Source organism: Triturus cristatus, chromosome 4_1, assembly GCF_964204655.1.
Source record: "Triturus cristatus chromosome 4_1, aTriCri1.1, whole genome shotgun sequence".
In the NCBI taxonomy this organism is placed as follows: domain Eukaryota; kingdom Metazoa; phylum Chordata; class Amphibia; order Caudata; family Salamandridae; genus Triturus; species Triturus cristatus.
This window is the reverse complement of record NC_140585.1, coordinates 1,133,705,320-1,133,718,644: the sequence shown is the minus strand read 5'-3', so window position 1 is coordinate 1,133,718,644 and position 13,325 is coordinate 1,133,705,320. Positions and strand designations below refer to the sequence as shown.

The 13,325-nt window shown below is 42.3% G+C and overlaps 1 protein-coding gene across 3 annotated transcripts in view; it reads right to left on the bottom strand.

The window, feature by feature from the left end:
* ASB15 (ankyrin repeat and SOCS box containing 15) overlaps positions 1-13,325 on the bottom strand; it is a 130,221-nt gene that overhangs the window by 64,308 nt on the left and 52,588 nt on the right. For all 3 annotated transcript variants that reach the window (XM_085654197.1, XM_085654196.1, XM_085654198.1), the window contains 2 exons: positions 7,060-7,112; positions 6,842-6,973 (listed from right to left, as the gene is read on the bottom strand). In XM_085654197.1, coding sequence (XP_085510323.1) covers positions 6,842-6,973; positions 7,060-7,112 — 185 coding nt within the window. The remainder of the gene's footprint in view (positions 1-6,841; positions 6,974-7,059; positions 7,113-13,325) is intronic.

Below are 13,325 nucleotides of genomic sequence, written 5' to 3'. Positions count from 1 at the left end.
CCGAATGGGGAATGTAAGAGTGGGGCAGATGCTGATTCCTGCACATGCCACCCCCCAAAACTCGTGCCACCCACCCCCTGCTCCCCCTTGCTACACCACTGTGCATTCTACTGGAGCACTGATTGTGATAGTATGGGAAGTGCACTCTCCCGGGTTTCTGTATGCCTTTCCTCATTCTACTCTTTTAAGGGTTCTGAGAAAGATCATGAATGATGGGGCAGAGGTCTTTCTGCAGGCACGCTGTTGGATTTCAAGACCTTACGACCCTCTCTTACAATCCTTGCCACTGTGGTTCCAGTTGCTCTGTGATTCCTTTCTCCCAGGGACGGACTGGGAACCGAAACCGGCCCTGGCAAACCGCCTGGTCAGCCCCCGATGGGGGTGTGCGGCCAAGCTGTTTGTTAGGGCGGGTTTTGGCCGATTTTGTTACAGAGGGCCAATATTGCAGCTATGCTGGAAAACCGGCTCCCAGTAACAACCCCCCCCCCCCCCCAGGGGCCCAAAACCGCGTCCTCGCCCCCCCCCCCCCGGCAGCCTACCGGGAAAATGCCTGTTGCCCGCTACGGCCAGTCCGGCCCGGCTTTCTCCTGAGGCTCTATTTGGGGCTGTGGACTTTGAAAGGTTAAGTTGCAAGCATGACGTTTTTCACAGATGACCACCTATGCTTAAGCTGTACTTCTGTCTATCGTTCACCTTGTCTGGAGAGCTGATCATCTTTTGAGAAGGAACCAGAATTCTTGATTTTCATCATGCTGGTTCCTGTTGGGTCTTGCTGTTTTCTATTTTCAGAGATAATGACTGGACATCAGTGCTTTTGGAGGGATGAAAATCCAGCAGGTAGAATGCACGGCTTCTTGCTCTTTAAGAAAGTTGTTTATCTAATGAATCATTCTGCTTGTTCCACCAAGGGCTGTAGGGCATTCCTTTCAAATCATTAAAGTCAGCGGACCTAAGGTTTCTTAATGCCACAATGATTTGTTTTGATTGCCTTCTGCCCATAGAGCCATCTGGGTAAAATGGATGTTTTCCTGTGAAGTAAGCCTTACATTGGTCTCCTAACTGTGTTCTCTTAGCCTTTTTCACTGCCTCCAGTGTTTAATCTACCTGTATTTGTTTAAATCATTCCTAAAGCGACATACACCTCAGAGCCTATTCACAAACAGCTTTTTGTAGTACGTTTGTTATTACTACAATAGTACTACTCACATACTACAAAATGGAATTCACAAACCTACCAGCGGTGGTCTCTGTCTTGCCTATCTTTTATGTGCAGAAATTCCTACCCAACTGCAGACATATGCTCACACGTATACCTACATTTTAGTAGTAAATGTGAGAAGGACAGGAAGAGTCACTGGAAAATGGGGAACACTTACTATTAAATGGGAGCAGTTTAGGGGGAGTAAGGAAGGGGGTTAGGGGTTCAGGAAGGCTGGGCGGGGGGCTACCCCCTCCACAAAGAGCAAGCCCATTCCTATTCACAAACTGCACTTCTACTTCCAAAGTTACTACAGTGAAAACAGACCTAAAACAGTAGTAAATGTACTCCAGCTCAGACCCAGAGTAAGTCCAGCACCACACATGGCCAACCACTGGTACTACACACCTTTCCACAGGAACTAATGGAGGCAGGGACCAGTAGTGGCTGCTACCCAACGGTGGTGGTGGACGGGGGTGAATAAAATAAATCGTTGTGATTGGTCTGAGTGCCGTGGTTCGGTGCTCAGACAGGGGCTGACAGGCTGTGAATGTTCTCCACCCAGGCGATCTGCAGCGTGGGTGGAGAACGTGCACAGTGCGCATGATGGTTTGGATGGCCCAAAACGGTCAGCCAAACCATCATGCACACTTAATGTGCTGCCACCACTCCTCCCCCTGTGACACAGGGAGCCGAGTCCCGTCGTTTCAACTGCAAGCTGAATGCTAAAAACAAAATTATAATAATGGAACGTTATTATCATTTTGTTTTTTGTATTCAGCCTGAAGTTGTAGCAGTGAGGCAATGCTCCTCCACCTTTGCAGAGGAGCCACGGCTGGCAGGGACTTGAAATATCTCTCCATAGGAGACATTGCACAATAAATTAATGTATTTAAACTTCTTAAAAAATGTTTATTATTTTGATTAAAAATTTAAATAATTATGAAATATTTTAAGAACCTTTTTAATTTAAAAATAAAAGTAGCTTTATTTTTAAAAATATATATTCATTTATTTTAATTTAATATACATTGATTAAATATTGAATTAAAAAATAAGATACGATGCTTCAGCATTTTTTACTACATTTTAAAGAAATATATATAATCAATTTACATTAATAAGTCACATTAAGATAAATTTAGATATATTTTTGAATAAACTTTTAAAATTTCTGTATAGTTTACCACAAGGAGCTCTTCGCCCCTGTTTCAGAGATCTCTGCCCACATGTGAAAAATTAGTAGTAACTTTAAAATTGTAAAATTGGGTTCCATCTCTGAATTCAGGGGTGGAGACATGCTATTCTACACTTTATAGTAACTTACATTTGTAAATGGTAAATCACGGCCTGCAGGCCTGTAACGGGAGAGCTCCTTCCTATGCCGGGGGAAACATACCTTTAATTGGCAGGGTAGTTCCAGCCAGATGGATTATATCTTACAATTGATATGAAGGTGGTATCTAGACAGAACAGTGACCACAATTTCCTGGACCTCACGTTGAGCTCATTGGGGACTAGTTTACTGAATTATAATAATGACCCCTTTGACAGGAGGACAGTACCTACGGCCTTAGGGTCAAGTGGGGCGCAGTAGCTGAGAACAGAAGCACACAGGTGCAGATGTATGTGGTTTTTACTTCTGCATTGGTAGCTGTGGAGGAAGTGGGAGTTTCCCCTGTGGCCCTTCCTCCTGGGTGGACTTTGCTGCAATTCATATTTTCCTCTCTTAAACTTGTTTTTAGTTGAGTCTAGGGCTGTTCCTGACAAGTGTTGTGGTTTACCAAAGCCTGCAGGTTCGCTAGGTGGGCACTTATAAATTCCTTAAAGGCGGAGGTGTAAGATACACATCCAGAGTGGAAGGTAATCTTATAAATCTGCCATTACAGGGGTCTAGAGAGATTGTAAACAGGTCAAATAGGAATCCATGCTAGCCGTAGTTAGAAACAAAGATCAATAATTGTTTTGCCATATATTGGCTGATAAGGGAGGGGAGACAGCGGCAGAGATGTATATTTTAAAATTACTACTACTGCTTGGGTTAACCACTTCACACAGTTATACGGAGGCACTGTTGCTGAGGACTGTGTTGAGCCTGTTGTGGCTGGGCCTTTTGTTCCCAGGGAAGGACTAGTCCATCTAAGAACAAGCGGGATGGTCTGGTCACTAGCTGCGGATTCTTTGGGCCAATTGAGAATCTTGGTCTCGGGGGAAAGGAGGTGGGGCTGAGGTATCACTATGGATTGGCGGCTCTTTATGGCTAGAGAACAGTGGTATCAGGCCCATAATGGTCAGGGAGGTCTCAGAAGCGATCAACTGGATTGCCCCAGGCAAAGCACCTGGCTTAGACAAGGTGTCAGGGGACCTATTTAAGGCTGATAATGACATTTGGAGCTTTTACTTTGCCGTGCTCTTCAATGCAATATTGAGAGGGTCTCCTATGCTCCCCACATGGGCTGAAGCAGAAATCATCCCAATTTTTAAGAAAGTCTTAAGATCGTTACCTTCCAACTATCGCCCTATTAGCCTTATTGATTCTTCCCAAAAACTCTTTAGCAGGATCCTATTAGGTAGACTGCAAATCTGGATGGACGAGGGGGCATTGTTGACCCCATTGCAGGCTGGGTTTAGAGTGGGGACTAGCACCATTTCCCAAGTGCTCTGTCTGCAACTTAGATATTGGAAACATTTCACCTTGGTGGAAGGCCGTTTACACATGGTCTTTGTGGACCTTGGATCAGGCTTTGACCTTGTGCCTACGGATGCCCTGTGGAAGGTCATGAATGACCGTGATGTGCGCAAGTATCTTATAGATGTCATCAGGAGCTCCACTTAAATAACTATGAGCAGGTTATGTGTGGCTCATCTGGGGAACTAACTTCACCTATTCCTTCTACACAGGGTGTCAGATAAGGATGTGTCCTTGCTCCAACTCTGTTTTTGTCATACATCAATGACTTGGTGGCTCAGCTAGAGCTAGGTAACCATGATGCCCCTAGCTTGGCTAACAGGAAGGTTCCAGTGCTCCTGTTTGCCGATGACACCCTGTTGTTTTCTAAATAGCCTTTGGGTATCCAAAATCTATCAAATCAGTTTGGTGTGTTCTGTGGGCAGAGAGGTCTGGAAATTAACCTCTCCAAAACCAAGGATATGATGTTCAATCCTTGTCCACCAGCTCATTCTCATCCTGTGTCAGATGGTGTTCCCTTGGAGAGAGTTGACACGCTTGAATACCTTGGGTTTTTGCTCACAGAACAATTTGGTTGAATGCCGCAGATCCAGAAGAATAGATTAAAGCTGGAGCAGTACACTGGGGATCTAGTGAAGACCATTCGAGATTTTTCCTTACAAACATTTTCCCCTGCCTTGAAAATATATAACTTGCAAGCCCTTGAAGCATCACTATATGGGGGGAACTTGGGCCCATGTAAGTGTTGATGAGTTTGAATTAGTGGAGAACAGGTTCCTTCGCTCTCTAACCAACCTCCCAGTTAGCACCCCACTTGTTCAGTTGCGGCTAGAGATGGGTCAAAGATCCCTTGTCCACAAAGCTGGCCTTCAACCCCTGTTATATTAGAAGTGAATATGAGCATCCCCAAAATTGTTTTCATATCGGTTGGGCCTAGAAGAAATTAGGACTCTTCCCGGCACCGTAAAGATTCCATGGTTCCAGTTCATTAAACATTGCCTCACTGAAATCGGCTGTCAGAACTTATGGTCTGCCCCTCAGAATGCTTGCATTTTATCTAAATCAAACGCTTAAGGGAATTTATTGGTGATTTATGTATGAAGGGATATGTAGAAAAAGGAGGGTGGGCTTTCACCACAGCCTTTCTGGAGTTTAAAGATTCTTTTCTTTTGGAAGTCTACTTGGATGAGATTGACATTTGGCCAAGTCACTTTATGTGAAATTTCGAATTGGGACCTTGCCATTGCGGTCAATCACGGAAAAATGGCAGCAATCTGGTTCCAAGTCTGATTTGTACTGTCCCTTTTGTCCGGAGGCATTAGAATCTATTGAGCATGTCCTTATTTTTTATCATATGTATATCATGCATCTAGAAGGAAGTGGATCTAGCCTTTATGCCGCAACCTGGTAATCAGGGACTATAACTCTGCGCTTAGAATGTTAAGAACTGATACATCACAACCCTTTGTCTTTGTCGTCTCTCATTTTTTTCCAATATGTGGCAGTGTCAAAACCGGGCGGTCAGAAAGCAAAAACTCAGGGGAAGCACCCCAAAAGATGCCAAGTCTAACAGGCATATATGGCAAAATAACTTAATCTCCTGAATGAAGCATTAGTTGATTTGCTACTTTTAATCTGCATGATCTCTTGGTCAAATGTGTTTTTATATTAGCTCGTGTGCTTGGAATTTTATTGATGATATCAAATACACCTTATTAGGTTAATACTTTGCTTTTCAATTTCACAATTGTTTTTAAATCTTGTTTGTTTTGAACAGTTTTATCACACTTGCATGTATTTATTATTCTGAGCTTTGATAGCAGGTTGCCGAAATAAAGATTATGATCAAATGATTCGTAGCCAAAAGTAATACATTTATTACAAGGTGTAACAGTAAATGTACACAAGTAGATTTGCTCAGTGCAAGTTTACCTTTGTGAATAGGCCCCATAAACTTCATTACTCCAAGCCCTAGTCTTCTTTGTCATAGTGGTGGTTAGCAGCACTCCCTGCCCTTTTGGGTTTGACCACAATGGCAGGAAAGTTGCTTGGCAGTTCTTGACATCTGTTAGGAGCTCCAAGGAGTTGGAAGAGCTAGAGATAGGGTGTATCTGTTTAAAACATTTGTTTAACTTTATGATCGAAATTGTATCTATTAAAGGAGACAAATCTCAGTTTGCATGCATTGGGATAGAGCAACCATAGTGAATGTAGTGAGTGTGCCTCAAACAGGTTATCATATCAGCCTACAGTGGGGAGAAAAATAAATGGCGATCCGCCACTGCTTCTGATGGGTTGGCATCTTGACTATTTCTCATGTCAATTATTTTCAAAGTCCTCCAATCCAGCTGGCATACATCCATAGTTGAAGGCTCACAAATGCAGCCCCCTGCTCAGTGGAAAATACATTGGCTTCCAAAGCAGAGAGGACGGATTTGTGTTCTCTGTGAGCCAGTTCAAAATGCTAACAAGCAAATGAAGAGGGTTCAATAGATGCCTGCCAGCTCGTTAGCTTTCAGAGCTTTGAAGGGGGACCATGTTTCCTTCTCCATTTCATGTCCAGATGAGAAGCTCCTCTACAATCCAACTCCTTCACACCACTGATAGTCCTGCTTCTATTAATGGAAACACTGGCACACACACAGACAACCCCATAACACTCAGGGTCTGTCTGACCAGCTCCTGTTATAGCCAGAGCCATTAACCACACATAGCTACCTTCTTTTAGGGTAAGAGGTAATAACAGTTATTGATGCATTATTGGTATAGAAATTGTTATATTACCATCTTCCCTCCAATCACAATTAGCAAAGGAACAGCCATTTCACCAATACATTTTTGATCCAAAACATTTTTCCAAATGTACCCTCTTCTCTGCCCCAGTTTGCATCAACATTTATTTTAATTTGAACTAATTTCTGCCTTACTGGTTCATGCTTTTTGTGCTGACTTACCATCCAGGACAATCTCCAGTACTTGCTGAATAGGCTGAACCGCTGCTTCGTGCAGAGGAAACCAGCCTCTCTCGTCGGCTTCATCGAGAGCATAGCGGTGTCTCACCAAGGTCTGCAGCTCGGATATTTCCCCTTAACAGAAGTAGAGAGGCCTATCAATTTCACCGTGTTCCATCTATCTATTGCCCACTAAATATTTGAGATGTCAGCTAACTTACCTTGTCTAACTGCAGCCACAATCTTTCTGTTGTCTTCACTGGCAGGAACAAACCTATGAAGCAGACAATGCAAAAAAGATCATTGTTAGACTTCTCACAGGGCTTCAATATATACAAATGTAGAGGTTATGTTTTAATACACTTAACATGGAAAAAGCATGACTTGACTCGCAGGTTCATGCAAGATTCAAAACAATGTGATTAACATATATTTAACTATTATGGATATCTAGGATGTTTATTATTCAGAAAGGGCCCCTTTAGATAATACCTTTATATACAAACACTTTCTAAATATGTGTGCTGCTTCCACACATGACAGGGCAATAACATTTTGGAAGAATTGTCTGAAGTGAAGATTGTAAAGACAGGTTGGCCTTCACAATTCATCTATTCCAAAAATAGTGGTCTTTATTTGTGGAGTCTGTGATGACTATCATTATTTTCATATTGGGATATAGCAACAGCAATCATGGTTAGGGAACGCAATCCATCAGTTTCAGGGATTTGGTGGGGCGAGCAATGCTTCTAGGGTTGGTTGGTCGTCCACTAACAACTCTAGAGCAAGAATGTCGAACATAGGGCAAGGACGACATGATCCACGTCAGACTATCAAGAAAACCCATACCCATACGTATGGAAAAGAGCTTCATTAAGACTCCTTGTACGTAAATTTGTCTTATGAGTATATCTTGCAGCTGTGATGGATGTGTTCCTCCTCAACCTAAATTAGTCCTTGTCCCTGCAGCAAAACACACAGTCAAGTGCTTTTACCGTAGTAATAGGCTACTCAGTAGACTGTAACATGTAATCCCATGTATTTGTTAGTGGATTAAGTGGTACAAGACCTTCTAAACTCAAACTTTGGGGAGGACCTTTGAGTAGGCATGCAATCCATGCAAACTGAGGGATGACGGGTCCCCAATCACCCTGGGCTACTGCTGGTTCCTCCCTGTTTCAGAACCCTCACCACAGTCAGTATAAAGTCAACCCTTGAAATAATGTTCTGGATGGGTGGAATTTATTTGACAAAGTGCTGATAGTTCACTGGCAAACTGGTGTCATCTGCTTCAAACAGGTCAATAGGTCCAAACAGATGAGCTTGATTTGTCAGCCCCCTGCCAACAGTTAGCCTTGTGAGGGGATATCTTCGAGGTACAGAGGCGAGCAATAAATAATACTTGCTTTACTAACACTCGATGATAAACAAACATTTCTATTCAACCATGTTTCTTAGGGGGACAAGGACATTGCGTTCATCAGAGGAATCCTAGTATTCCTCCATATTTGCTTAGGAAACTCATAGGACGACACATTTTTGTAGTATTCATTTATGACTGAAGTATTGTACAGTGCAAATTATCACCTCAGCTTTTTCAGTTATATTTATAAAGCACAGTTGTTAATCCAAGGTAGCAGTGGGTCTGTACAACAGAAAAGCATTTAGAACGAAAATACGCGACAGAAAAGGAAAGCATTTGAAACAGACTATGGCTTCATTATGAGGTTTCTGGTAATCTGCCTGGTAACTCCACCCCCAGAGTAACTGATACTCGGGCATTAGTAACACTGGGGGAACAAGTTATAAGGGATTACAAGTAGGGCCCTGAAGCACCCCTTAGAAATTATGACTTGCCAAGGCAATCAGTAATTCTGGTTACAATACCCTGGTTAGTCCTCTGTATGCTTTCAACATTTCTCCCAGATACTCCAGCTGCTTTTAGCAGGTGGGATCTACAGGTGAAACACACCAGACCCACTGTAGGACTCATATTTGCAATAGGACTTCAACTCCAGTAACTGGCTTCATCAGAAATAAAGCACAACTCATAATCATGTTCACATAGAAATAATCAGTAAAGAAAAAAGTTTTAAAATGGGCCATTTTATCTATAGCACAAAACATCTACAGCTGGTGTGGGTTGACAAATCTAGGTTGTAAAAATATCCTTGAAACTTTCTTGAAGGAATGAAAAGGCAGGATGGAACAAACTTCGAAGCAATGAGACCTAGGAATGTCCAAGTGTTGTAATTCCTTGCTTTGAGTGATTGTACATGAGTTCAGAGAGGCCAAGGAAAGGTTTGAGAGATGTATGTAATGAAGCACTTTTGTGTTATAGTGTTTGAAACTGAATCTCGAATTAAGGTGAAAACTTAAAAGATTACGTGTCGTCATTAATTATGTAATGTGTATTATTTTGCTATTGTCGCCACTGTGTTTTCGCACTAGGACTGTATTACTTGTCAATTGTCATTTAAGCCATGTCGAATTGTTTGGTTTTTCTTTTTTCTGTCTAAAACAATAAAAAGATATTTAATTTTTTTTTTAAAAAAGATTACGCGTCAAAGCCAATGTAGGAAATAAATGTAATTTAATTTGAGAAGCAGACCCAACCCTGCAACTGGGGACTATTAGGCAGTTTTTCTGCTTATGGCCGCCATGCTTGACATGGTCTAGAGCAAGGAAATCTAGCAACGCCACGCCCTAAACAGCTTGGGATGAATCTTACTATGACCTGATGGCCCTGTGGTGGGAAGGTCATCAGAACAGAGGTTTCCAACGCAGGGGCAGAGACTGCTCCATCGCCCAAAGCCCAGGGCTTCCCCGACTCTAACTAGAGTGGGAGGACCACAGGTTTGGTGGGGCGGGAGCACTGCTGATTTACAGTTGCACTCCCACTGTGCCAAAATAAATGAACTTTTTGGTTATTTTGGACTTGGCAAGATCTCCTTAATCTTATCCTTTGACAACTGCTGCTTACTTTCTCCTGCTGCACCAAGAGACCATACTCAGAGGGAGACTGTTGTGTATATGTAAGTACCATTATATTCGTAAGGTTGGTTTGCGGGGTTAGTCACGGAACACGAGTATGTCATATTGGGAATGTTATGGTGCGGGGGTTCGAGAGCGTGGGAGGAGAGGACGAGGATTGAGGAGGAGAGCGGAGTTCGTGTCCCTGGCACTCGCTTGTTCCTGTATTCAGTTTTATTGTAATAAATCCTTCTGAACACACATACGTTTATGTGCTTCACTACACTGGCGACGATCGGGATTCGGAAACTTCAAAGAGGAAAAGTTTGAAGCATCATTTCCAACTGGCAAGTGTTAACATCTCGTTTGAAGTCTGAGAGACATTATCACAGAAGCGCATCGGCACACTTGTGAGGGAGGAAAAAAAAGAATTCTACAAATGAAGATAGAGGTATGAAGAATTTATTACTCAAGTTTACCTTAAAAGACTTTCTTGTGACGACGGTTGCAACGGCCATTTGAGGCATCATTCGGACGCTGAGGGAGTTCTAACGCTGAGCGCGCACCCATCTATTGTCTACGCAATCTCGCGCACTTGAAACACTAATGTGTGACGCTAGCACGTTGGTTCACGCCTCAGGAGCTTGCGTGGCGGCCATCTTTTTAAAATTCGTTCTCTCTTAAAGAAACAGGTGAAGTTTGAGTGGTCACCTGAGTGTGAGAAAGAGTTTTTACTAATCAAAGCTGATTTACAGCATGTTACTGCGTTAAGCAGTTTTGACCCTAGTTTGGATTGTTTACTAACTACGGATGCGAGTGATAAAGGGCTTGGGGCTGTACTCTCACAAAAAGGGATTGATGGGGGCAAAGAAAGGATCATCTTGTTTGCTTCTAGAGCCTTATCCCCTGCAGAGAGCAAATACCCAATTATAGAAAGAGAGGCTTTAGCTTGCGCTTGGGGCCTAGAACATTTTTGTGCTTTCGTGTGGGGTAAACAGGTAACCATTCGCACTGATCATCGTCCTTTAGTGCGTATTTTGACCACTGAAGGTAGTGTGGGAGCTTCTGCCAGATTAGCAAGGATATCAATGCGCATGAAGGAGTTCATTTATAAAATGTGTTATGTACCTGGCAGAGATAATGTGGTAGCTGACTGTTTGTCCAGGTTACTGATTCCCTTGGAGGAGTGTGTTGATGATCCTTGGGCTAGTTACAGCATAGATTTTGTTCACGACTCAGGTGCTCCAGCCATTACTAAAGAAGAATGGTTAGAAGAATGTCATAAAGACGGTGATTTAACTTTTGTGGATGATTTTATGTGTAAGGGATGGCCCAAGAAAGACAAAATTAGAGAAGAGTTGAAACCCTTCTGGGAGGTGCGTATGGAATTATCAAGTGATAAAGATGTTTTGATGAGAGGTGACTGCATTATTCCACCTAAATCATTGCGGAAAAGAATTTTGCAGTTGTCATGAAGGGCATGCTGGGATTGTCAGAACTAAATTAGTAGTCAAAAAGGATTTTTGGTGGCCTGGGATTGACAATGAAATTGAAAGATTTGTGAGATCCTGTCCTGTTTGTTCTTCAGCTGATAAATCTTTCAAGACATTAAGACCTCCAATGTCGGAAGGATTGATTCCCAACCTCCCTTGGGAGACAGTAGCGATTGACATTTTTGGACCTGTGGGTGATGCAAAAGAATATGGTTTAGTTTTGATTGATCTTTTTTTCCAAGTGGCCAATTGTCAGGATTGTAGAAAAGGTGGATACTAGTGTGGTTTTAGGGTTTTTAGATAATGTTTTCATGACAGAAGGACTTCCAAATTGCGTTCTTAGTGACAACGGTGTACAATTTACATTGAAATTGGCGAAAGATTACTTTGAAAGGTGTGGTTGAAGACACAAAACCACTTTGTTGTACAATCCTAGTGGGAATGGAACAGTGGAGAGGTTTAATAGAGTGATAAAAGGGATAATTCAAGCAGCTTTGAATAAGCAATTGGATTGGAAGTTACAGGTACAGAAGGCGGTTTGGGCTTATAGGATCACTGCTCATACATCTACAAGATTGTCTCCTTTTATTATGATGAGGGGCAGAGTTCCGAGGTGCAAGTTCAATTCTTTTTGGTCTTTTCAGGGGGAAGTACAACAATGGTCCCCGACACAAGCCAGAAAAGAGTTAGAATTGAATCATACAAAGAGTAAAATATTGTATGATGTTCGTCATGGAGTAAAACCTACTTTTGTAAAGGTGGGAGATTGGGTCCGAGTGAAAAAACCTATCAAAGTGTCAAAAGGGGAGAGTAGATTTGAGGCACCGAAACAAGTGGTGGAAGTTCTTTGTAATTCTGTGAGATTAACTGATGGGAGAGTGTGGAATCTTAAGAATGTGGCTTTAGATGTTAACAACGGCAGTGCACAAAGTGAACAGCAGATTGATGCCCATTCAAGAGATGATTGGGTGGAGGATTTATTTCAAAACAGTGGGGTGCAAGCTGAGTTATTGTCGGACAATGGTTTGGGGGAAGAGTTCAACTCTGTGGAAGCTAATTCTAACGCTGCATCTTCAAATGGACAGGAAGTTCAAAATAGTTTTGCTTCAATTGCAACGGGAGGGGTAGGGTCTCCTGTTGTCCATGATTCTGTTGTTCCTGAAGTTGGCCACGATTCTGCCATTGGTTCTGAAGCAGCTCAAGGCTGTTCTGTTTCTGATACGCAGAATGTTAATTGTTCTAAAAGGAATAGGGTTCCTTCAGTATGGCTGAAGGATTATGTTACATGAGGTGTGGAAGTATAATTGTGTTACTGGTTTTCTGTATGTTGCTTTTATTTGTTTTTTTTGTATGTTTGTAATTGTACCTTAGTTCTTTCTTTGCGTTGTTAAGGAAGGGGGATGTGTTGTGTATATGTAAGTACCATTATATTCGTAAGGTTGGTTTGCGGGGTTAGTCACGGAACACGAGTATGTCATATTGGGAATGTTATGGTGCGGGGGTTCGAGAGCGTGGCAGGAGAGGACGAGGATTGAGGAGGAGAGCGGAGTTCGTGTCCCTGGCACTCGCTTGTTCCTGTATTCAGTTTTATTGTAATAAATCCTTCTGAACACACATACGTTTATGTGCTTCACTACAGAGACCACTTCTTAAAAGGAGGCACAAGTCGTTACATGCTTTCAATATGAGGTTTTAAAAGTCATATTTTTTTAACCAAAGTGAAACTACGTGGTAAATGTTGTTACATGAATTTTCTGTTTATTTGTTTTAACTTGTTAGGTTATGTTCACACATATTAATAAGCATTTAGATTGACACAGATTCGTCGCTGCCAGTGGGGGAAGGGTCTGAGAGTGCTGGATGTTTTTAAACTTCTTTGAGTTAGACTTTTAGTTGAGCAGCTCTAAATGTTGGCATGCACACATGGAGCTGCCACAGTATGCCAGGGCTAAGTGAGAATATTCAGCAAACCCCACAACTTGTGGCAGGTCAGTTTGGCTAAACATAGGAATTTAAATCAG